The sequence below is a fragment of the Nymphaea colorata genome, chromosome 11 (genome assembly GCF_008831285.2).
Source record: "Nymphaea colorata isolate Beijing-Zhang1983 chromosome 11, ASM883128v2, whole genome shotgun sequence".
Taxonomy (NCBI): Eukaryota; Viridiplantae; Streptophyta; class Magnoliopsida; order Nymphaeales; family Nymphaeaceae; genus Nymphaea; species Nymphaea colorata.
In genome coordinates, this window is record NC_045148.1 from 12,603,051 (window position 1) to 12,627,196 (window position 24,146).

At 39.5% G+C, this 24,146-nt stretch overlaps 3 protein-coding genes and 1 long non-coding RNA gene across 4 annotated transcripts in view; all 4 read left to right on the forward strand.

The window, feature by feature from the left end:
* LOC116264074 (protein PAT1 homolog) overlaps positions 1 to 5,120 on the forward strand; it is a 56,692-nt gene extending 51,572 nt beyond the window's left edge. The window contains exon 5 of the mRNA XM_031644020.2: positions 2,529 to 5,120. Coding sequence (XP_031499880.1) covers positions 2,529 to 4,579 — 2,051 coding nt within the window. The 3' untranslated portion in view covers positions 4,580 to 5,120. The remainder of the gene's footprint in view (positions 1 to 2,528) is intronic.
* Positions 5,121 to 8,620: 3,500 nt separating this feature from the next.
* On the forward strand, positions 8,621 to 14,184 carry LOC116263558 (peptidyl-prolyl cis-trans isomerase FKBP53-like). The gene is made up of 4 exons (XM_031643295.2): positions 8,621 to 8,681; positions 13,144 to 13,483; positions 13,576 to 13,773; positions 13,902 to 14,184. Exons 1-4 carry the CDS (start codon positions 8,621 to 8,623, stop codon positions 14,182 to 14,184), a joined length of 882 nt encoding a protein of 293 aa, XP_031499155.2.
* A 335-nt stretch (positions 14,185 to 14,519) lies between these two features.
* LOC126410523 (uncharacterized) lies at positions 14,520 to 15,117 on the forward strand. Its single transcript, XR_007574635.1, has 3 exons — positions 14,520 to 14,552; positions 14,647 to 14,695; positions 14,770 to 15,117. It is a non-coding gene; the product is annotated as an uncharacterized LOC126410523 (long non-coding RNA).
* A 2,181-nt stretch (positions 15,118 to 17,298) lies between these two features.
* LOC116264008 (peptidyl-prolyl cis-trans isomerase FKBP53-like) lies at positions 17,299 to 21,627 on the forward strand. The gene is made up of 11 exons (XM_031643882.2): positions 17,299 to 17,438; positions 17,562 to 17,635; positions 18,136 to 18,365; positions 18,456 to 18,601; positions 19,654 to 19,930; positions 20,081 to 20,278; positions 20,410 to 20,686; positions 20,821 to 20,908; positions 21,018 to 21,059; positions 21,155 to 21,203; positions 21,280 to 21,627. Exons 1-11 carry the CDS (start codon positions 17,426 to 17,428, stop codon positions 21,356 to 21,358), a joined length of 1,473 nt encoding a protein of 490 aa, XP_031499742.1. The 5' UTR covers positions 17,299 to 17,425; the 3' UTR covers positions 21,359 to 21,627.
* Positions 21,628 to 24,146: the final 2,519 nt, after the last annotated feature.

Here is a 24,146-nt window from a genome sequence, read left to right on the forward strand (position 1 = left end):
GGACCAAGGTGTGAAATTGGGTGAACAAGCGGCAAACTTCTGATTTGCTTTTCATGAAGTGGATCCAAGTGTAACGAGAATAAGAATCAATGAAAACAACGTAATATTTACTCCCAGAAGATGAAGAAATAGGAGCAGGCCCCCAAACATCAGAATAAATGGTGTCAAATAACTTCGAAGCTCGCTTATTTATTGATTGAAAAGGAAGAGCATGACTCTTACAAATATGACAACTTGAGCACACGCTAGACTCACTGACAGGACTTAGATTGGACTTTTGTAATAGTCCGCCTGCAACAAGACTTTGAACGAAAGACCGACTACAATGTGCTAAAGGACCGTGCCAAAGAGATGGCATATCATACTTTGTGATATTGACTTCACTATGACTGGGAAAGGATGAATCTGAAACACAAGACTTAGACACTTTGGGAGCTTCTTCAATGACGTACATGTCTCCTTTGCAAACACTCTCAGCGAATGTTTTCTTGGTTCGAGCATCTTTAACATAAACAGAAGAAGGAGTAAACTCAACAGAGGAATGAGCATCATCAATAAGCTTTCACACAAAAATGATATTTTTCTTGACATTTGGAACAACAAGAACATTCTTTAAGGGTATTGAGGAATGAACCATGGATAAGTGTGCATTTCCAATATGTGATATTTTGTGATGGGAACTATCTCCTGTGACAACTGAGCCTTTAGCTAAATAAAGGAGAGCACTAGAAAGTTTACCTGCGTCACCAGTTACATGAGCTGCAGCACCAGAATCCACATATCATTGTCCTTTATTTTGCTTGAAATTGACTTTAGACAACGTTGTCATTAGAATCTGCTGCACATCAGGGGAAATGTTCGATACCGTACTCGTGTTCGAACTAGATGACCCTGCTGCCTTATTGTCACGCCTGACCTGTTTTCCCTTGTTTTGTGGGTTATGCCAACATTTTGACTTCACATGACCTCTCTTATTGCAATAAAAACAAGTAGGTATCCTTCGTGGTACATTTGTTTGTGCATTTGTGTCAAGTGTAGGAAGGAAACCTCTCCCCATCCCTGCTTGTGAGTTCCAAACTCTTGGACGATTTCCTTGTAAAGCATGGGCCCTAGTGACCAATACATTGTGACCGCCAGAATGAACTAATTCATGTCACTGTACACGACTCGCTTCATGCTGAATCAATTTTGCTTTCAAGTCTTCAAAAGAGGGAAGAACAGACAATACCTCTAAAGCAGTGCAGAAAACATCAAATTCTGGTCCGAATCCACTCAAAGCCTATTGTACCTTGTCCTTGTCACTGACTGGGATGCCTTATGATGGCAAGCTGATCGCTGACATTTTTGATCTCATGTATATATTCCAAGACTGAACGTGTGCCTCGCTTGATATCCTGAAATCGCCTCTTGAGTTGTAGAAATCTCGCTTCTGATACTTGAGAATACGTGGTAGCAAGTACATTCCACAACTCAAGTGCTGAAAGATCATCATCAACACCCGCCAAAACTTCCTCTGATAGTGTGGAGGTGATACAAGCAACGAGAGATTGATCATGAGCCATCCACATCTCATATTCAGGATTGATTTCTGCAATGGTCTCTTGAACTTGCCCTGCAACATTCTTCACCTCTCGCATAATTCATTCAGGTAGCGCAAGTGTGGTGCCATTGAGATGTCCATAGAGACGGTGACTCTTGATGAACGGGACTATTTGACGTTTTCATGTCAAATAATTGGTATGATTTAGCTTTTGTGAGATGAATTGGGAGAGGAAATTGGACGACAAGATGCTTGAATTGCGGTGGGGATCCATAAATGCAATAATCTGAAAATAGGGGGAAAATAGAAATTTTGAGATTAGGGTTAGGTGGCTGACGGTAGGGCAGATTAGGGCAGACAGTAGGGTTAGGGCAGAAATTTGGGGATTAGGGCAGAAAATAGAAATTTGAGGATTAGAGCATGAAAGGAAACAAAGATTAGGTCAGAAATTAGAGATTCTTACCGAACATTCTCAGTGGCAAAACCTGCTTTGATACCATGTAAGATTTTGATATCTAATACCAAACCACTGAATGAAGTTAGATGCAAGAGGAGGAAGAGAAAAGTGGGCTGCATGTCCAAGCAAGAGAGAGATGAAAGAGAGCAGCAACAAATGACGTTTGCCTCTTGTTATCATTATATACTAATCACGATTTAGGGTACATCATAAAATACTCAAAATAACAATAAGATTTACAAGTATGCCATCGCCCATGATGTGTTGGGCATGTGGATCAAATGGGTCGGGTCTCGGTGACCCGATCCTTATGTACAAACTTAACAATGTGTAACAAGCATAATTGGTGAACAGAATGTCTGATCTCGTGGGACATTCCTTCATTCCTGAATGGTGACCTTTTTATACTATGCAGTTAAATCTTAAAAGATTCCGGTGCAGATCATTTTTGTGCTCATCATTCTGTTTTTAACTTTTTGTGCACCTGATTTTTGTACTATGTAACACATTCTTTCATGGTTCCTCTTACAGGTTCATCTGCAGCTGATTGGTCACGGGAACCAGATATTTCAAATTGGGCAGACCAGAATATGATGGATTCTAGTAGTACCCATTTGGGAAAGAGATGGTCATCTCAGCCGCATCCATCCTCGGTGCAACTCACTGAATCAAAAGAACAACTGTATAGAACTTCATCTTACCCTGAACAACTACAACATCATCCTCATTCTGACCCCATTCTTGTGCCCAAGTCATCCTTCAACTCGTATCCTCCACCTGGTGGTCAGCTCCATGCTTCACCTAATCAGTCGCAATTTTCTCCTGGAAATCCTCTGTCTTTTGCTGGACCGATCATTTCCCATCCTCCCTACGGAATGCACTCTGGTAATGCCATGCCTCATCAGTTCTTTCCTCATGGACTTCCAAATAAAAATGGAACCCATCAAAATAATTGGGTGAACCAGAGAAGTGTATTCTATGAAAATCATGTGCCACCTTTGCCTGGTATCGTGCATCAGCAGTTACCGTCCAATGGGTTGATGTCTTCACAGTTACTGCAGCAGCAGCAGCAAAGACTGCATTCTATGCAGGCACCCATGTCTCATTATCCTGTGGTTCAGCAGCAGTTATTTAATGTGCATTCGTCTCCTCCATCTCACATGATGAACAAGTGTGAACCTATGTTGGGGATGCCAGATCTTAGAGAGCAAAGACAAAAACCGTACCACTGGGGGCGCCAACAAGCAGCCAATACGCGATTTGGTCCATCAAGCTTTGATACAAGTGGCCAACGAAGTGATAATGGTTGGCCTCAATTTCGTTCAAAGTACATGTCAGCTGAAGAGGTTGAGAACATTCTTAGAATGCAGCATGCTGCTACTCATTGCACTGATCCATATATAGATGATTACTACCATCAAGCATGCCTAGCCCAAAAGTCTGCTGGATCAAGGGTGAAACACCATTTTTGCCCTTCACATTTGAGGGATATGCCTCCACGTGCACGTGCAAATTCAGAACCACATGCCTACTTGCAGGTTGATGCACTTGGGCGTGTTCCATTTTCTTCTATCCGAAGGCCTCGTCCTTTGCTTGAAGTTGATCCACCTTCATCATCAAATGATATCACCTTTGATCAAAAGCCTATTGAGAAACCTCTTGAGCAAGAGCCTATGCTTGCAGCTAGGATCATGATTGAAGATGGACTTTGTCTTTTACTGGATGTTGATGATATTGACCGTGTGTTGCAATTTACTCAGCCACAAGATGGTGGTGCCCATCTTCGACGGAGGAGGCAGGTTCTTTTGGAGGGGCTAGCTGCCTCTTTGCAACTGGTTGATCCACTTGGCCATAGCAAAGGCAGCCATCCTGTCAACTTGGCACCAAAGGATGACCTTGTATTCTTGCGCTTGGTGTCTCTTCCAAAGGGTCGTAAGCTTCTTGCCAGGTATCTCCATCTCCTTGTCCCTGATGGAGAGCTGACACGGATTGTTTCCATGGCTATATTCCGTCACCTGAGGTTTCTATTTGGTGGCCTACCATCAGATCAAAGTGCCGCAGAAACGACTACTGCTCTGGCTAGGACCGCCTCTGCATGTGTGTGCAGCATGGATCTCAGTTCATTGAGTGCTTGCCTTGCTGCAGTTGCCTGTTCATCAGAGCAACCACCTCTGCGCCCACTTGGAAGTTCTGCCGGTGATGGTGCTTCCATCATCTTGAAATCTGTTCTTGATAGAGCAACGGATCTCTTTACTGACCCTCACATGGCTGCCACATACAACATGTCTAATCGTGCTCTTTGGCAGGCATCATTCAATGCCTTCTTTAAGTTACTCACTAGTTATTGCCTGAGTAAGTATGACAGCATCATCCATTCATTGATCGTCCATGCTGCCAACACACCGGCTGTTGGGGCTGAGGCAGCAAAAGCAATAAGCAGGGAAATGCCAGTCGAATTGCTTAGGGCCAGCATTCCACACACAAATGAGCATCAGCGCAAGTTGCTGTCAGATTTCGCACAGCGGTCCATGCCTGTTTCTGGTTTCCATGGACATGTAAGCTCAGAATCTGTGCAGGGATAAGAAATGCAGTTGCATTTGAACGAGAGTTCGTGGATGCAAGCTATTTTGCTTCTTGTCCAGCTGTTGCAAAGGCTGCACAGGGCTGCTCCAGATGCACATGCCAAAATGAAAGAATAAGCCTTCAGCGAGTCTTATTTAATGTTGTTTTCTTTAATTTTTAAAACTCATCTTGCGTCCTCTGAAATGTCCTCATTTTAAAAGTGGATAAAAAACTTTTAGGAGGCTGGTCGCCTTTGTGAGAGCTGTATTTTGGTGCTCTGAATTTAAAATTGCAGGCAGTAAAGTGGGAACAGTATGTACAGGGGCCGATATCATTTGGATGCCCTTTTCTGTGTTTTTCTTTTCTCGTTTCTTGGAAGAAAATGGTTAGCGTCAGTTGGACATGGTTCTGATATCGTCATCGCTGAGTTTTTTTTAGGGGTGATATGTATATTAGAGCAGAACCAGGCTTTCTTGTATCGGAATCGGAGTTTGTTGGCTGCATTTTCATCTTTCTGTACCACTAGACAGGGTAATGTGGAGTGTTATTTCTTTATTTTCAGGGCACTGCCATGCGCATATTTTCAAGCTTGTGGGGGGTAATGGTGACGGACCTGTCTAGTCTGCCAGATTTAGTATCCATCGGGTAACTTGGTAGCGACTCCCGTTTCAGAAATAGATATTTTTCTGTAGTCACCATCTGCGACATGGAAGATTAAATACTTCTGCGTTGTTGGAGTTTGTTGAACATTGACCATCTGGTTTGATAAGCTGGGATTTGATGAAAACATTTACTTGCGTTTTCATTTCCCTTACGTATGGGAATAGATGGTGCACATGAAATGTCCATGCAAGCATGGTTGGCGAATGCTGTAAACTGAGGCGATAAACTGATTTCTAGCGGGTTGCAATTTGATATTTCCTATATGTTGGTCTTCAATGTTAATGGGTTTGTATTTCTAGTGGATGCTGCTGGCCTGTTGACCATTAGTCTCATTGTCGTCGTTTGAAGTATTCTGCAGTTCATCTTTCTCACCATTTGGGCTTTTCGTCTGACCATTCCTCATCGAAGTTCTTTAAAGCCTCACAATTCGGGTGCTGTGGAGCAAAATTTCCCAGAGATTCAGTTTAGTCCTTTGTTGGTATTGAACGCTGGCACCCAGCTTTTGATCAGGGTATGGGGTGGTTCGTTTTCTTTTGCTCTTTGTTGAAAGAAGTAGCCTGCTGCTATGGAAGTCGCCCTGAATCAACTGTCACTGGTTCAATGCGGTGGCTGACTCGAGTTTCACGTATATGTTCTTTCGAAAATGATATTTTAAATATTTTCTGTCATCCATAAAATGATTTGTACAATACTTTAAAAACCTGATATAAGGGTTATCAGCATAGCAGCACCGCAGCCGCACGCAGAAACCATGTGACGTGACATTCGGACATCGTGCTCCTTGTGCATGAAAAAGTCTGATTTTCTATAGTAGTCCGCATAAACCAATCAGCCTGAAAGAGAGGTTGGCATGGTGGGTCTAATCATGGCTGTCAAATGAGTCAACGTTGTTCGCATTTCATAAACATCACTTCCTAGCACAAATCATCTTAAGACATGGGGTTTAACGCCTGTAAGGCCTCAGAAATATTTGGGGTCCACGTTCTGTAACTGCGGGTTGTCTTTACTCATATATGAGCCTTTATTGCATTCGAATCAGCTAACTTTCTAAATAGAGAAGGTGTTACAAGGGATTCTGGAACTAATTAATGTCCCTTTAAAATAGTTCTTATCTACATCAATTGATGAGTGGCTGATTTATTGCTATGGAGATAAGTCTTGAAACACACTCGAAGGTCCTGACCTCCAACGTATCCCCAAAGATGTTTTCTTTACTTTGCATCTCATTATTATTAATTATTAATTGTTGCATTTCATTCCTAAAGTTGCATTGTATTTATTTAAATTATACAAGTGCCCAAGCAAAATTTAGCATAACTTCAAGTAGGCAACGAAGCTACAAAATTGAATAGCTTATGAGATTGTTAAGCTGCGCCCCTTCTCCACAAAACTATTAATTAAATTTAAAAAGTTGGTTTCTGATATTTCAGTTGATTGGGATTCTTATATGGAATCCTATTGACAACTTAGATAAAACCTTCTGCGATACTCTCCTGATCTATCCTGTGCATCTTGCATATCACACATTTCTTAGGATCCTTAGTAAATCTAGAAACTGTTGCATTGGAAAGATACTTCCCTTGTATGGTTTGCATTTTTCATTTTTGGCAATTGATGCATTAGGAAAAGGGTCTGTCATTGTTTTGGTATGATGAATAAAAGGGACTAAGAAGCATTGCAGTGGACTTAGGTCATGAAGACAGAACCACATAAGATTATTTTGTTCTTTTAATTCTTGTTTTATCCTTCAAATGATTAAAATAGGAGATTAAGCCTATTGTACCCATGGCTGGTGATGATAGTTAATCGGCAAATAAAACATCGGAAGTAAGTGGGGCGGATTTTGCTTTAAGAATAGGTAGCAGACATAAGTATTCTCTATTCTTTCGAATGGCAAGGATTTTCCATATTCATAGAAATCGGTTACATTTTATCTCAGTGGTAGATTTAAACTTGGCTATATTAGTGGCGAAATTCCTAGACCAAGACATAATCATTCAAAATTTTGTGATATTAGAAATGTCAATCATCTCCGTATGTCATGGCTGCAAAACTCAACGGAACCTTAGTTTGATGAACGGTCCCTGTTCTTGAGTATCACCCAAGAGATTTGGCACAAAACTCGAGATCAAAATAGTATTGTCCGCATTCATCAGTTGTACTATACTCACAACTTGGAGAAATATCCATTCTGATTATCTTGACAAATTGAAAACGCTGTGGGATGTAGATGAGTCATATGGATCAATGTCGTTCAAACATGAAAAGGGTTTTTGACCTTTTATCCTTCCTTCGACATGATTTTGAAATATTGGGAAGTCGGATTTTGTGATCTCTTGAAATACAAATATTCATCAACGCCATATTCTCCATGATCATGCATGGGGAGACCCGATGTCATCTTATTGACCATGATGGTCATCACTCCCAAGACATGGCTCATCCATGCACATAACGTGTTCCACATATGCAACTGATGAAGCTCCTTTTTGGGATGATAAAATGACCTTTTGCAATACTCTACTTGAAAAGGAAGGGTGTGTGTCCCATTATGGGCATCCGTCCCCATATGGGTGTTAGACCAAAAAAGTTGGAAAGAATTCACTTTAGTGTCGTTGACAGACACTAATTTAAACAAGTTCACACGTTTAGGGGCAGGTTGGCATGAGGATCATTGTGTGAGTTCTATGAATCTGGATCTTGAGGTAGATTCATAAATCATTTGAACAAGTGTTCCATAAATCAACCTTAATGTTTGAGGTAAATTCATGGAGGGCTAATACATTGTTACTTATGCTAAACAGCCCCTTACGGCAAAATGTATGCATGCAAATAACCAAACCATCATTGTGAAATAAAGAAAATGTGTTGGATGGTGTGACAACTGCCAACATCAGCCCATATGTGGCTCCACTACTGATTCACTTGCAATTGCTATAGAAGGATAAAGATACCCATGAGTGATGCTAGACCCTTCATGGCAAACCTTAGAAGATGAATTACACCCAGTCAAACAAGCAGCAGTCAACCCAAATTGCATTTCCTCAGTTGCCTGATATTTCTGCTGTTATAGACCCCGCTAGACCTCATTCAAAACCTTCACATGTTCAATGACAAAATCAACCATGGTTGTGTCTGCATCCAATCCAGATAATTCTATTGATAGACAAAAGTTGTTTCAGTAATCAAGTTGTCATTGCAGATGGTTCACTAGTGAAAGTTGAGGGTGTCGGCAGTGGGCAGTTTCTTGAATGTGCAAACATTTCGATGTCTTTGTTGTTCCAAAATTGTTAGCCAATCTTTTGTTTGTGAATCTCATTCAAGATTTAAATTGTAATATTATTTTCTCACCTCATCATGGATTATCTCAAATTAAGCAATGCTTGCTACAAAAACTGATGGTTCCTTATGGCATAAACATTTGGGCGATACTTCAAGTTGCTAGTGAGCAGATTCAAGGTAATATTAGAGGATCTGAATCTGGAGGCATACTTGACCTCCAAGTCTAGCTTACAGATAGAAAAGTAAACTACCTACGAGAGCAGGGAAATAACTGGAATACAATTACAGCAAAAGTAAGCATGAAAATAAATTAAACTAAGTTTTCAAAGTAAAAAATAAAATAAAATAAATAATGCATGCCATTAGAAAAACTAATAAATGAAAAGAACTGCGCTCTCCTACAGAGCACGAGCTTGGATTCTCAGGGTTGAGCTACGTGAGCATGGTTTGTCAGTAGCTTAAACTAATTAATTTATTCATGAGCCAAGCTTATAGGCACTCGTCTAAAATTTTCAAAAGATTTACTGTGCCTTTAAAGCAGCTCTTGAAGTCATCAAGAGAGAGGGAGGATGCCCCCTTTTTACAAGTCTCCCGGAGAGAAAATTTCTCTCCCAAAACCGATACAGGAGTAAACTTTCATTTGGAAAGGTGCCCTCTCAAAACCATAGGTTATATTCAGAAAACTTTAGGTTACGTCAAGCAATTTTTAGACGAAAAAGCAGTTTTTTGTCTGTTCTAAATTCAATTCAACATAGAATTGATTATGTCCGAAGCAAAACCTGCACACTTCATGAACAAATGTTTCTATTGACATCTGCCATGGCTTCTGAAATTGAGAGATACATTTTGACACATAACCAAGTATTATGCATGCGTCCATGTTCATTGAATCTAGATCATGGATAGGGATATGATCCTGAGATCCAAAGCAAGACCTGGATAAGAAAGTTTTACAAAACGTATTGGATATAATATTATGTTTTGGAGTGGAGATTTGATGCATGATATTTGAATATGAATAGGTACAGATTACAAATCAGAAAAATAATACAGATCTGGATTGAAGTTATGGACTAGGTGTGTAGACACTCCAAGTTTATACAAGCAAAAATGATAATTTTACAAACCACAACCACCCCCCCCCCCCTCCACCCCCTCTACGAAGAAGATTTGAACTGCTTTTTTCAAGCAGATATCAAATGTAGGGCCATAAACCACCAAAGCAAATCAGACACCCTAGATATCTAACATTAGGACCCCAATCAGCCAAGTTGTTATCACATGGAAAATGATCATTTTCCCCTTATCACCACCACTTTGTCTCATTTTTCTCTAATTTTATAGAACAGTCATGGAAATCCTGAGAATTGTTCTAAGGCCAACTAGGGTTATTTTCATATCTACAAGTTGACAGGAACCTCATAACATGTTTACCAACTTACATTTGGTAAAAAAATGGACGAAAAATGAGTCATTAAAGCACATGTAGACATGATTAGGCCTACAATAATTTCTCTCTAGTGTCAACAGAGTATTTCTAGTTCTAGTTCTCATTTCCGAGCTTGAATTCCAATGTCCGAACAACCATTTCTAAGAAGTGGTATCTGATTTCCCTCTTTTTCTTATATATATAATGATAATTTCTACCTGATTAGAGTGAGTCAGCTTGAACTGAGCTGGAAACATATTTTCAATCTTGTTATCAATTTGAATAATTCTATATTAGATTGAGCACAACTACAGTTTTCTAGTCACTCTTAGAATGTCTATGTCAAACATTGTCACTAGTGACTTTTGAATCAATTTTTGAGAGGTCACAATGCTACTTGAAGAGAGTATCAATGCCAATTTCTAATCTGATTGCACAAACTACTTGAAGAGAGTATCAGTGTGTTCACTTCTTGCTGATGATCCCAAATTCCCTGTTTTTCATTTTTCCCTTCATATTTCCATTTATTGTTTAATTACAATTTGGCAATATCGAAGTATGATTTTCTAAAGGCAAATTGAAGAATTTTTTTAGTCAAACTTGATCCACCCTTTAAACTAAACCCAGTCTATGCTAGGGGTTTATACTTGCATGCATTATTTTTGTATAAGCATAAGTTTGAAGTTACATGAACCTAGCTTAGTGTATTCATTTGCCAGACCTGAGCTAGTAAAACTCATCAAGTTCTGAATCTAGAATTGAGCTTAAATAGGTTTGAACCTATGTGAGCTTGAGTTGCAAGAACTAAACCAAGTTTGACTTTATCCGAGCTAGACCTGCGTCCAGTTGAGTTCAAACCTAGATCAAACCCAAGTCCACCTCCTAAACACTGAGTCTGAGCCCACAATACCCACACTAAGCCTAGTTTGGGTGCTTAGTTCTCATATCCTTGATTCAATTCACAATACCATAACTCAAATCAGTAAGGGGCCGTTTGATGGCCTAGAAATATGAAATTATAAATATATTTCTAGAAATATATTTCCTAGAAAAATAGAATGAGAAAAATCTTTTCGATTTCCATTTTGATGTGTGTGTGATTAATGAAAAAGGAAATATATTTTCAGGTTTAGGGGAAGAAGGGAGCGAGGGAGGAAGAAGGGAAGGAGGGAGGACTCCTGGGCTTGATCGACAGTCTGATCATCATTCCTGATATTGAATATCGAGGATCATCTAAGGAAGAGGCGGATCGAAGGAGGATTGATCGGGATTTTACGATAGTGCTCTGTTCTTCAATACTGATTTGGGGTATTGTCTGATCAGTGGCCAAATCAGGGAGATCTGTGGATAATTGGGATGATTGATCATTTGTAGAAGGATCACCGAGAGCAGAGGAAGATTCTGATTTGAGAGCAATTTGACCTCTGACGGCGTCGAAATCAGCTTCGGAAGAAATTCAGGCCCTTGCGGCGGTGCAGAAGTTGAACTCCGCCGTCTGTTTCAGGAACTACCCGCACGCGACAATGATTTTGTATCTCAACGTGATTTTCTTGTGTGGCTCAGTTGGACGTGAAATTTGGAGTGTCGACTCCTCAGCTTGTTGTCGACCTACTGTCAAAGTTTTAGGCAAATCGGAGTTGTCTGTGATTTTTACAAAATCTGCGAGTGGGATGACTCATGTTTGCCGCCTGAACACCTGCGACAAACATTTTTCACTGCTAGACAGCATCTGGTTGAGCGTGATTCTTGTGTGAAGCTCATTTGAAGCTGATCTTCTGGGCGTCCGATCCCCAACTAGCAAGCCCCAAACCAAATTTCAGCTTAATCGAAGGACGAACGGATTTTGTAAAAATCTACGAGTCATCCCTACTCCTAAGCACCTCCCTTCTTCCTCCTCCCTCCTTCCCTTCTTCCTCCGCCTCCCTTCTTCCTCCTCCCTCCTTCCCTTCTTCTTTCTCCTCCCTTCTTCTCTTTTTCCTCTGCCTCCATTCTTCCTTCTCCCTCCTTCCCTTTTTCCTCCGCCTCCCTTCTTCCTCCTCCCTCCTTCCTTTTTTCCTTCGCCTTCCTTCTTCCTCCTCCCTCCTTCCCTTCTTCCTCTCTGTCCCTTCTTCCTCCTAATGGTAAAAAAAAAATTCAGAAAAAATTTAAAACCTCTTTGGTTGGAAAGTATATTTTCGTCTCTAGCTTCAACGTTCCAAAAAAAAATTCTGTGTTTGTTAAGGAGGAAAATTTTTAAAAATTTGAAAGATGTTTCCTGTGCTACAAGAAATTTCAGGCCCATCAAATGGACCCTAATATACTTCGATTTATATCCAAACATCAATTTCAGATCTCCAGATCTAAATTTCTCAATCTAGATCTCGATCTAGACTTTTGGTCGGAGTCCTAGATACAAATTCTTCTTCAGTTCTTAATCTAGATCTCTCCTAAATCCATATTGTGATATGAATTTGTATATGAATCCAGAATTTTGATCCAAATAAATTGTGTTGACACATGTTAGTTATCTGACCCTTTAGATGGATGACACATCGATTATCTAATTTTTTAGAGTGTTGGCACTTTCCAAAATTCTGACTTTAGAATTTTGACACTTGTCAAAATCCTAGAGACTCAATCACATTTAGGACTCTCCTATTCTCTATAAATGGAATGGAGAGGCCCTAACGTACAACAAACTGTACTTAAAGAACATAAATTATGTTAAGTACTTATTATAATATGAGTATATATGATATAACAGTGTATAATAAAATTATAGAACTTAATTTGACGGGAAGGTGGCTTATCACCTTCTCATGAACGAGGTGTGCTAGCGTCTAGTCCAGCCTAGGCACACATTGGCGGCAGTCCAACACATGTTGCCTAAGTGATGGACTTAGGCGATAGGTGTGGACTCAACGCCTAGGCATGGACTAGTCAACGCCTTAAGAACTAAGCAATTGATGGCACCCCTTAATCATCAGATGGCTGAGGTAATGAAGTAAAATATCCAGTTTGTTTGATAAGAATTGCAGTTCTGACAAAGTATAGTGATTTGTACTCAAGATTTGGCCATCATTTTTTTTTTTTTACTTTGGAGAGATTAATTTTGAAGCAATCGGTTAGTTTCACAATATCATACACAGACAAACAGACTGAATTTGCATTTTGTACTTACGACAATAGTTGATGCTCATAACGTATATTTTCCTCTTTTACAATTTACAGTTAAAAGTGAAGATTCAATAGATGATGAACAACCTGGAAAGGTTAATGATGGATCCAAACTCCCGAAGCGTCAACCTTGTCCAGCTGCAGAGAGAAAATTCTTAACTTTAGAAGACTCTAGTGAAGATGAAGATGGTTTGCCCATAAGTACTGGAAGGAGAAAAATACATTCCAAAGTTGTTGAAACTAATGAAAACCTAGATAGGCAGCTAAGAGAGGAAAATGTTGGAGAAAAACCAGCAGATGATGAAAAGTGCCATTCTGCAGGTTCAAAACGGAAGAGCGATGCTTTTGCGCTAGACAAAAATCAGAATAAGAGTGTATCTAATACACTGAATTTGTTTTCTTTCTTTTATATAACTTGTTATAAATTATCAATCATGTGTGTTCACTTATTTGGGTTTTGTCTCGGTGCTCTGTGAACCCAAGCAGGCAAAAAGATTCATCTGAAAAAGGTCTTGAAAATAGTAGGAAATCAAAGAAGAAAAAAGAGAAAGGGATGATGAAACAGGGTCCTGGATCTGGGCCTGTCATGCCAATTTATAATGCATCTAACGATGCTTGTAATTCTCAAGATCAAAGTGGACTGGAGCATGGTGCTGAGGATGTTGAAAATGGTAACACTGCAGTGTAAGTGCTCAAATTGAAAAGTCAGATGATAATAGAGATGATTATTTGAGCTATTATTTTGTGACAGACAGGTTAGACACTGACCTGCTATGGGTTTAACTAACTGTTAGTCCTTTATTCTGGAGCAGTCCCAAGAGTGCAGCAAACCGCAGTGTTTTGGAAGTTGAAGAGGTTAAGAAACAGAAGAATAAAACGAAGAAAAAGAATACTGCTGAAACTGATCAAAACATAGATACCGACCAGTCCAAGGTGGCAAGCTCAGGTAATAAAAGAGAGTTGGAAGAGGTTGCATTCTTGGAAGATCATGCAGAGGGGCCACCTATGAAAGGAGCAAGAACCTTCCCAAATGGCATGATTATGGAAGCGATATCTATGGGTAAACCGAATGGAAAGCGAGCCTCCCCGGAATGAAGGTGAGTACTTATTAATAGTGGGCACTTGAATTCTTTTTTTTTTTCGGCATACTTTTCAGTAGTTAAGCAAATTGTTCTGGCACTCCACCTGTTGATTGGATATTAAGTATTGTAAGTAATTAAATGCCAGATTTCTGTACACTACATTGGCAAGCTGAAGAAAAATGGGTCAATTTTTTATTCCAGTGTGGGCCGGAAACCTTTTAAGTTCTGTCTAGGTATATAGTTGCTAGTTCTTTATTCTTTGGAACAACAGCTGTGTCCAACTTAATTTTCCTTTTATGCTTGAAATTTAGCTGTTTGGTTTTTTTTTTTGGTTTACAGGTATAGGTGAAGTTTTCAAAGGATGGGATGTCGGAATAAATGGTATCAAGTTGCACCTCCCAGTAAATGAAGTCTACGTATGATGTACCTGCTTTCTTTCTTCTTTTTCTATTCTGATTTGTGGTTGTCTGGTTAGGAACGCGAGTTGGAGATAAGAGGAGGCTAACCATCCCTCCATCCATGGGGTATGTGCATTCCTGCTAAAAATCTCTTTGGTCTTGATTTGCTTTGGCGCGATGCATATGATCTGTGTATGCAGGTATGGAAGCACTGGAATTGGAAAAATACCAGGGAATGCTTGGCTGGTATTTGATGTTGAGTTGGTGAATGTTCAATGAAGCGACTCTTCTTGCATTAACCTTGCATTTATCAATGTTTGACAGAGTCATTGTTGAAACCTGATTAGTGAAATGAGGTTTCTTTTTTGGTAATGTTCTGTGGAGCCAAAGGCTTATGCATATTTGTCATCTGCAAAATGGAACTCTGGTTTTGAGACATGGATATGATTATGGTGAAGCCTGGTTGGAGGAAAATTTTTGCCTGTATTCTTTTGTAGCATCTGAACCTGCTACTTCCTAATCTTATGGTTCAACGGCGTTTATTCGTTTCTTCTCCGTTGGCAGTTCACATCCTTTCATATAAGAACGTTGACTACAATTAATTTATGGATTTTGGATGAATTTAAGGGTGGTCGTTGTGCCTTCATTTTCTCTTGATTTTTGCCGATGTCTTTGATTGGAAATAAAAAAAAATCCTACAAACCCACGTGGGACCTTCCCCCTCACATCCTTTTTTTCTCTGTTTTCAGGAATTGTACTCTCTTTGTCCTTGAGGTTCCTTTGGAATCTGATTAAGATTTTTGGTCTTGTCTGCCTATTGCAGTGCTTATCCTATGATCTTTTGTTTTTACCCGTTCCTCGTCCGTCCTTGCTTTACAAATGCTTATTGCGAACGAGTCATATTGCCCTCCTGAGTTTCGTTGAGCATTCCCTGTCTGCTCATTGCTTAATTACTTTTATAGTTGCTGCCTTTATCTCCGTTTTTCATGGCTTTTCCTTATCAGTCTTGCATTTGGAGACTTTACGTGGCTACACTTTGCTTGACGTCGTGTTATAATTCAAGCCTATCCGCCTTCCCATTGAGGGTGTTTGGCTACAATAATACTATGTTATCATCTCATTAAACCTTTGTCGGGTAGATTTATGAGATAGGAATAATATGGGACATTACCAAACGGATCCATTATTGAGATCCATATTCTTATGGCCTGTCTTTTCTTTTCGTAACCTGTAGCGGTTGAAGATAAGTGGAAAACAGCGCGCTTTGTGATGTGTATAATTGTGGTGAAAGTACGAGGCAAAGGATCTAGGCAGTAGATATTTGAAAAGGACAATAGGTTCTGTGTGGTGCCAATTTGGCGCTTGAAGTCGAAGCTCCTTAGGCTAGTTTAGAACATACTCCGATGGGTTGCGCGTGGTAGAGTCATAAGCTGCAACCACAACTTCTCATGGTGGCCCAAGGATTCTTTTCCCTTAAAACGTTCCATGGGAAAGTTTCCCCCCTAATTCACTTGGATGGTTGCATGGACGTTTAGATGCATTATGACTGTGGGTGAACATGAGCCGAGTTGAATCCAAGTTCAGTCGGCTCGACTAATGAAACCTCGAGTTGTGTTCAGCTCGAGCTTGATAATATTTCGACAAAAGCAGCTCGAGTTCGATTGGGCAGTTACATGTTGAGCTCGAGCTCGACTCGATCAAGGCTTGACAAACTTGTTTGAATTGCCATAAATTGAGCTCGACTCGAATAAGTCTTGACAAATTTAAAGGAACTTTTGTAAAAACTTACATAATTTATTAACGTCAATATACTGATTTTTTAATTAAAAAACGAGTTGGATATTTAAAAAATCGCTACACATCATTTTTCAAGCCAAGTTGAGCTTTAACAGTTCAAGTTCAGTGAATTCGATAGATCCGAGTGATTGTGAACCGAATATGTGTGGCATACTTCTCTCATTATATTAATGAGAGAAGCCAAGCTCTGGGCTTGGTACGGACGACGCTGCATGGGTTGAAAAATAAGCCATTGGTCAATGGAAAATCAAGCTTTTCCCAAAATTTTGTTGAATCATTGGTTCTTCTTTCTTCTTCTTCTTTTGTATTTTGAGGTTGTTTTTATTTGCTGCTTTCCTCGCTTGAGCCCCCAGTATTTTTTGAAATCAATTTTTTGTGAGATGAAGGCGGTTCTCTCACCAGCATCCGCAAATTGATGAAGAAGGACTTCGTTTATCCCTTGGTGGGGATGATGAGATGATATTTAAATACCATATGCAACAAACATGGTAGTTTAATACCTACAACAATTATACCGACAATGCAAACAAGCCTCGTTTATTGAAGATGGAACTTTGTTACCACCTTTCTGATACCTGGTCGCTACTTTAAATGCAGGCGTTTAAATACCATGCATTCAAACGACTCTTATCGAAAAGTGGAGGGTTTTTTCATTCCCGACAAAGGAGCTTTTTCGGTAAATAGTTCGCCGCCCTAGCAATGGCCAATGGTCACATGCTCGCCCCCCATCGCGTCTTTAATTAACTAACCATCCGGAAGAAGGCGGCAACAAGCCCAACACCCTCGTTGCAGGCTGGCCCAGGGCAGACGAAGCGATTTATGGGTTCGTCCGTATTGGTTCTCGGATCCACACTCAGCGGCCTCTCTTCCTAGGTTTTAAGGCGGGCACAGGGTAGGGAACGCCCAAGGTCCCAGGCTCCCAGCTTTCCTACCCTGTCAACCTTCACGGCCTCTCCCTCGCTTCTGCGGCCACCAAGTTGAGGGGGACGGTTAGTCGACTGCACACCCCTACTGCTTTTTGGGGTAACGAAGGATGGTGTTTTCTTCGTGAACAAGAGAATGGCTTTCTGGGGTACGATACAAGGACTCTGCGTTCTATTCTCGGATTCAGCTTTTGGTTCTTCTTTCTGAATTCTATTGATTCATGAACGTGATCAAATGGGTTTTTGACTTTTGTTGGTCTCCATGTCCAAAGGGGTGCAGATAAGATCCGGCCAGCCCTTCACCCTTCAATCTGCAAACCAGAACGGCAGGCTCCATATATCTCAGGTCAGCAAAGTCCATCTTCTCAGGTTGATCATCAAATATCAAAGGGTTCCTTTCGCCTTATTCATTTACCATGATCCTTCTCTGCGATTTTGCTTCTGAGCAGTCTTCCTTATTTTGCTCGCGGGATTCCCCCTTTTTTCATTGGCTTCATTGTTTGTTCTTTATGTGGTTATCAATCTATAGACAACATAAAAATAGTAGTGCTACACAACGAAAAGCCCTTTTGCTTGTAACTGTTGGACCTTTTCATTTGTTTTGTTATTTTTGCTTTTTTTTGGGTGCATCTTATCTTACGAGAGGAAACTTTGTATCCAGAGAACTCTGTCGTAGTTCATAAGAGAAGTTTCCTTTACTGCAAGTGATTTCTCCTATTAACGTGTTTTCCAGTTTTCCATTGCTTTCTTCTTGGCATGCTAGTTCGCGATGGATGCTTTTATGCTCACGTTCAGTTGCTTCTTCTTTGACTGCTTATAGATTTTTCTTGTTTTGTTTTTCTGCAGGCTACTTTGGGTGACGGTTCATCGCCAAAGAAGAGTATCCTCCAATGCAACGTTGGCAAGAACGCCCCCGTTCTTTTGTGCTCCTTGCTTCCGGATAGGTTGGAGTCATGCTCCTTGAATCTTGAGTTTGAAGAGGAGGAGGTTGTTGTGTTTTCTGTATTGGGTCCAAGGAGCATACACCTTTCCGGTTATCACATTGTTTCCAGCCATACTCGTGACGAGAACGATTCGTATCCACATTATATGCTTCAAACAGCAATTTTCTCATTACCTTTTTTTATGTTTCAGTTCTATATTTTTTGTCTTTAACCCTCTGATAGCGATTCTTATGGGGAAAACATTGACATTGAGAGTGAAACAGATGAAGAATCAAGCTATTATGACTCAGAAGATGAATGCGATGATTTTATTGTTGATGATGATGAGTCTTTAGAATTTGACACATCACCTAAACATGTTAGTGGAGGTATTTTCATCTGTCTTCAAGCTGGAGAATTATTCTTGTTGCCTATCCCTGTTCCATAATGACATTTTCACATGAAATTTTTGGATTTACTTTTTGCTTGGTGAAACAATTTTCATTTTTCTTCCCAGTTGCAATGTTAGACGATGGACCAAATGAACTGTGGATGGCACTTTTTCTTCTTTTGTCCTTTCTGGGTGCAAATGTAACATAACTTCGTACCTTCTGTGTAACATAATCACCCGTTTGTTTTAAGTTTTTATGCTACAGACCTGAATAAATCTTTCACACATTCAGGTAAAACTTGTTAGTGAGTTTCAGGTGGGAAACCTCGCCGGAAATTGGAAATCGCTTGTGTTTAACGTTCCCCCAAATCTGAAAATCTTAAACCCTAAAAATGCTGTCTCATTTTCCCCCTTTGTTGACAAAATGCTTTTAAGTTCTCAAATTTTATGTTTTATTCGTTTTTTCCTAAGCGACCACTTAGAATTTTTAAAAATTACATTTGATGCGATGCTAAAAAAATTCTTGTTTTCCCCCCTTTCTTTGGCATTTCATTTTCACACTTTTTTTGAAAATAATGCGATTTCTGTGACTATTGGATATTACTGTATGAGGTTATCAATGGATGAATGTTGGTAGATGGAAATTATCTCGGAGGGCCTACTACAGTGTGATATCCACACCTTGCACAATGTTGCTGGTGTACACAAAAACTATGGAGGTTAGACTTACACAAAGGTACTCTATGATTATAGATGCATATAAAATTGGCATACATACACATCACCTGACTACTGCGTCATACATCCCTTGATCATCAGATAGCTGGGGTACTGAAGTAAAATATTCAGTTTGTTTGATAAGGATTGCAGTTCTGACAAAGTATAGTGTTTTTTACTCAAGATTCGGCGATCATTTTTTTTACTTTGGAGAGATTAATTTTGAAGCAATGGGTTAGTTTCACAATATCATACACAGACAGATAGACTGAATTTGCATTTTGTACTTACGACAATAGTTGATCTCATAACATGTGTTTTCCTATTTTACAGTTAAAATTGAAGAGATAATAGATGATGAAGAACCCGAAAAGGTTAATGATGGATCCAAACTCCAGAACCGTCGACCTTGTCCAACTGCAGAGAGAAAATTCTTAACTGTAGAAGACTCTAGTGAAGATGAAGATGGTTTGTTCATAAGTACCGGAAGGAGAAAAAATCTTTCCAAAGTTGTTGAAGCTAATGAAAATCTAGATAGGCAGCTACAGGAGGAAAATGTTGGAGAAAGACCAGCAAATGATGAAAAGTGCCATTCTACTTGTTCAAAACGGTAGAGTGATTCTCTTGCTCTAGATAAAAATCAGAATAAGTGTGTATCTATATACTGAAATTGTTTTCTTTTTATATATTTATTATAAATTATTAATCATGTGTTTTCACTTATTTGGGTTTTGTCTCCATGCTTTGTGAACACAAGCAGGAGAAGAGATTCATCTGAAAAAGGTCTTGAACATAGTAGGAAATCAAAGAAGAAAAAAGAGAAAGGGATGATGAAGGAGGATCCTGGATCTGGACCTGACATGCCAGTTGATAATGCATCTAACAATGCTTCTAATTCTCAAGATCAAAGTGGACTAGAGCATGGTGCTGGGGATGGTGAACATGGTAACATTGCCGTGTAAGTACTCAAATTGAGAGGTCAGATGATAATAGTGATGATTGTTTAAGCTTCTATTTTGTGATAGACAGCCAGACAGGTTAGGCACTGACCTGGCATGGGTTTATAACTAACCGTTAGTTCTGGTGCAGTTCCAAGAGTGCAGTGGACTGCAGTATTTTGGAAGTTGAAGAGCCTAAGAAAAAAAAGAAGAAAAAGAATAGTGCTGAAACTGGTCAAAACATAGATACCGACCAGTCCAAGGTGGCAAGCTCAGGTAACAAAGGAGAGTTGGAAGAGGTTCCGTTGTTGGAAGACCATGCAGATGGGCCACTTAGAAAAGAAGCGAGAACCTTCCCAAATGGCTTGATTATTGAAGAGATATCTATGGGTAAACCAGATGGAAGGCGAGCCTCCCCCGGAATGAAGGTTTGTACTTATTAGTCGTGGGCACTTGAATTCCTTTTTTTTTGGGGGGGGCATACTTTTCAGTAGTTAAGCAAATTTTTTTGGCTGCCATCTGTTGATTGGATATTAAAGTATTGTAAGTAATTAAATGCTAGGTTTCTGTACACTACATTGGCAAGCTGAAGAAGAATGGGTCAATCATTGATTCCAGTGTGGGCCGGAAACCTTTTAAGTTCTGTCTAGGTATATAGTTGCTAATTCTTTATTCTTTGGAATAACAGCTGTGTCCAAGTTAATTTTCATTTTATGCTTGAAATTTAGCTGTTTTTATCTTTTTTTCTTTGGTTTACAGGTATAGGTGAAGTTATCAAAGGATGGGATGTCGGAATAAATGGTATCAAGTTGCACCTCCCAGTAAATGAAGTCTACGTATAATGTACCTGCTTTCTTTCTTTTTTTTCTATTCTGATTTGTGGTTTGTCTGGATAGGAATGCGAGTTGGAGATAAGAGGAGGCTAACCATCCCTCCATCCATGGGGTATGTGCATTCCTGCTAAAAATCTCTTTGGTTTTGATTTGCTTTGGCGAGATGCATATGATGTCTGTGTATGCAGGTATGGAAGCACTGGAACTGGAAAAATACCAGGGAATGCTTGGCTGGTATTTGATGTTGAGTTGGTGAATGTTCGATGAAGGGATTCTTCTTGCATTAACCTTGCATTTATCAATGTTTTACGGAGTCATTTTTGAAACCTGATTAGTGAAATGATTTTTTTTTTGTTAATGTTCTGTGGAGCCAAAGGCTTATGCATATTTGTCATCTGCAAAATGGAACTCTGGTTTTGAGACATGGATATGATTATGGTGAAGCCTGGTTGGAGGAAAATTTTTGCCTGTATTCTTTTGTAGCATCTGAACCTCTACTTCCTAATCTTATGGTTCAACGGCTTTTATTCGTTTTCTCTGTAGCCTTTCATATGAGAACGGTAACTTCATTTAATTTATGGATTTTGTATGAATTTAAGGGTGGTCGGTTGTGCCATCATTTTCTCTTGTTTTTTCCCTTTGTCTTTTGATTGGAAATAAGAATTCCTAGAAAACACCGGGGGACCTTCCCCCCCATCCCTTTTTGTTTTCTGGTATTGTATTCTCTTTCTCCTTGAGGTTCCTTTGGAACCTGATTAAGATTTTTCGTCCCGTCTGCTTATTGTTGTACTTATCGTATGTTTTTTTTTACCCGTTCCTCGTCCGTTCTTGCTTAACAAATGCTTCGTGGGAACGAGACAAATGCTTCGTCCGTTCTTGCCCTCCTGAGTTTGGCTGAGCATGCGCCGTCTGCTCGTGTAACTATATTCATACTTTCTGCTTTTAGTTACGTTTTCAACTATATTCATACTTTCTGCTTTTAGCTACGTTTTCCTTTGCTTTTCCTATTAGTCTTAGTTTTGATGGAGTCTTCACGGGACTACAGGGTGCCTCACGTTGTGTTATAATTCTGTTTATCCTGTCGTCATTGGGGCTGTTTGGCAACAGCAACAGTAATATATTGTTACTGTCTCTTGAACCTGCTCCTGTTCAAAAAGTGGGTCAGATTCGTAAAATATCTGATAAGTGTTTCTTGATTCTGCTCTATTTTTTTCTTTTTGAGGTTGGTTCATGGGACGGAAACACTATTGACAGTAACAATGTGTTAACTGTTTCAACGGCTCTTTTATTGGAATCAATAATTTTAACTTGTGCCCATCTTTTCTTTGGTAATCTGTAGTAGTTGAAGATAAGTTTTCACACTTTGTGTTGTATAATTTTGGTGAATGTACGAGGCAAAGCAGCAGAGGCAGTAAATCATTGAAAAGAACCGCGGGTTCCTGTCTGGTGCCAATTTGGCACTTGAAGCCGAAGACCAGGCTAGGTTAGCCCCTAATTCACTTGGATGGTTGCATGGGCGGTTAGACGAATGACGTGTTTTGACAGGCTTAAATATTCAGCTACGGTTTGAGGGGCTAATTGATCTGAGTGGTTCTGAACAGAGTGTATGTGGCATACTTGTCTAATTCGAGAATTGAAGCTTTGGGGGCTTTGTGTGACCAAGCTTTCGAGACGTGTTCTGTGCATTTTTATGTCAAACTGAGCTTATTGATTACAGGCTGGGTTTATGGTTGGTGTAGGCTTTACGTGATCCATAACGGGCTCAGTTCTGGTTAGGTTGATGCCGTTCGTAACTTAAGAAAACGTTAAAATAATGCATGTTTGGCCAAATAATGGTTTTGCCCGGTGCAAAAATCATGTTGTGTGAGTCAAGGTAGAGGTTAAACTATGTTGGAACATGAACAATGCTAATGATATACTTTTGGAAGGTTGAAATTTTTAAAATTGATGAAACCATAAATTGTAAATATGGAGGGCAAAGTGAAAAAAAAAATGATTTTAGCCTTGTCCTTGAGAAATGGATGCGATGATACTCTCTTCATGTGATGATGAATCCACAGGTGTGCTTGAGGTGAAAACCAAAATCTGCTATTGATAAAAAATTTGGTTTGAAGCAATGTTGTAAAAGGTGATAAGGCAAGGCAAGACATTAATTGAAGGGTAAACTTGAGGAACAAATTTGTGAATCATATAATATTTATAAAAATAATAACAAAATTAAAAAAAATGACTATAATACTATTGGTTACAATACTAAGCATATCAATAAAAAACAATACACAACATAGTAATTGGTGCATAGCACAACTTGTCCTAAACAGTTAAATCTAGAACTATCATTGACGAAAAAATAACCAAAAACTAGGAAAACAGTTCAATAAACATTGAGTTCAATTACACTGTATGCATGCAAAAACTCAAATGACTAAACATACCCAAATATTAACATGTAATGTAACAAATATTAACACCATATGACAAATTTGAATTATTAACAACTAACAAAATATTACAAACTTAATGCAAAACTATATTGAAAAAATACATAAAAATATTGACTGACTGCCTACCATAATGCCTACCATAATGCATTGCCGCCAGACATGAGGGTGTAGCTAAGACCCTAGGGTGCGTGAAGGCCCAATTTTGGTGGGAGGGTCTTAAAACCGACATCAAAGATTATGTGAAAGCATGCCCTACATGTCAAAGAGAGAAATATGAGGCGACCAAGCTTCCTGGGCATATGAATCCATTGACTATACCAGAAAAGCCTTGGAGTGATGTGTCAATGAATTTTATTGATGCTATGCCCAGATCTGAAGGGAAAGAGGCCGTATTTGTGGTGGTAGACAGACTCACGATGTATAGCCACTTTGCACCTCTTCCCAAGAACTATCACGGGCCGTTGGTTGCTATAGTCTACCAAGACTGAGTGGGGAATAGTGAATTTTGGTCAACACCGGGGAAAGTCCTACCAATTTATGACCAACGGCCCGTGATAACTTTTCTAGAAGAGTAGTTTGCAGCTTTCGGTATTGAGTAGAGCAGTTTTTCA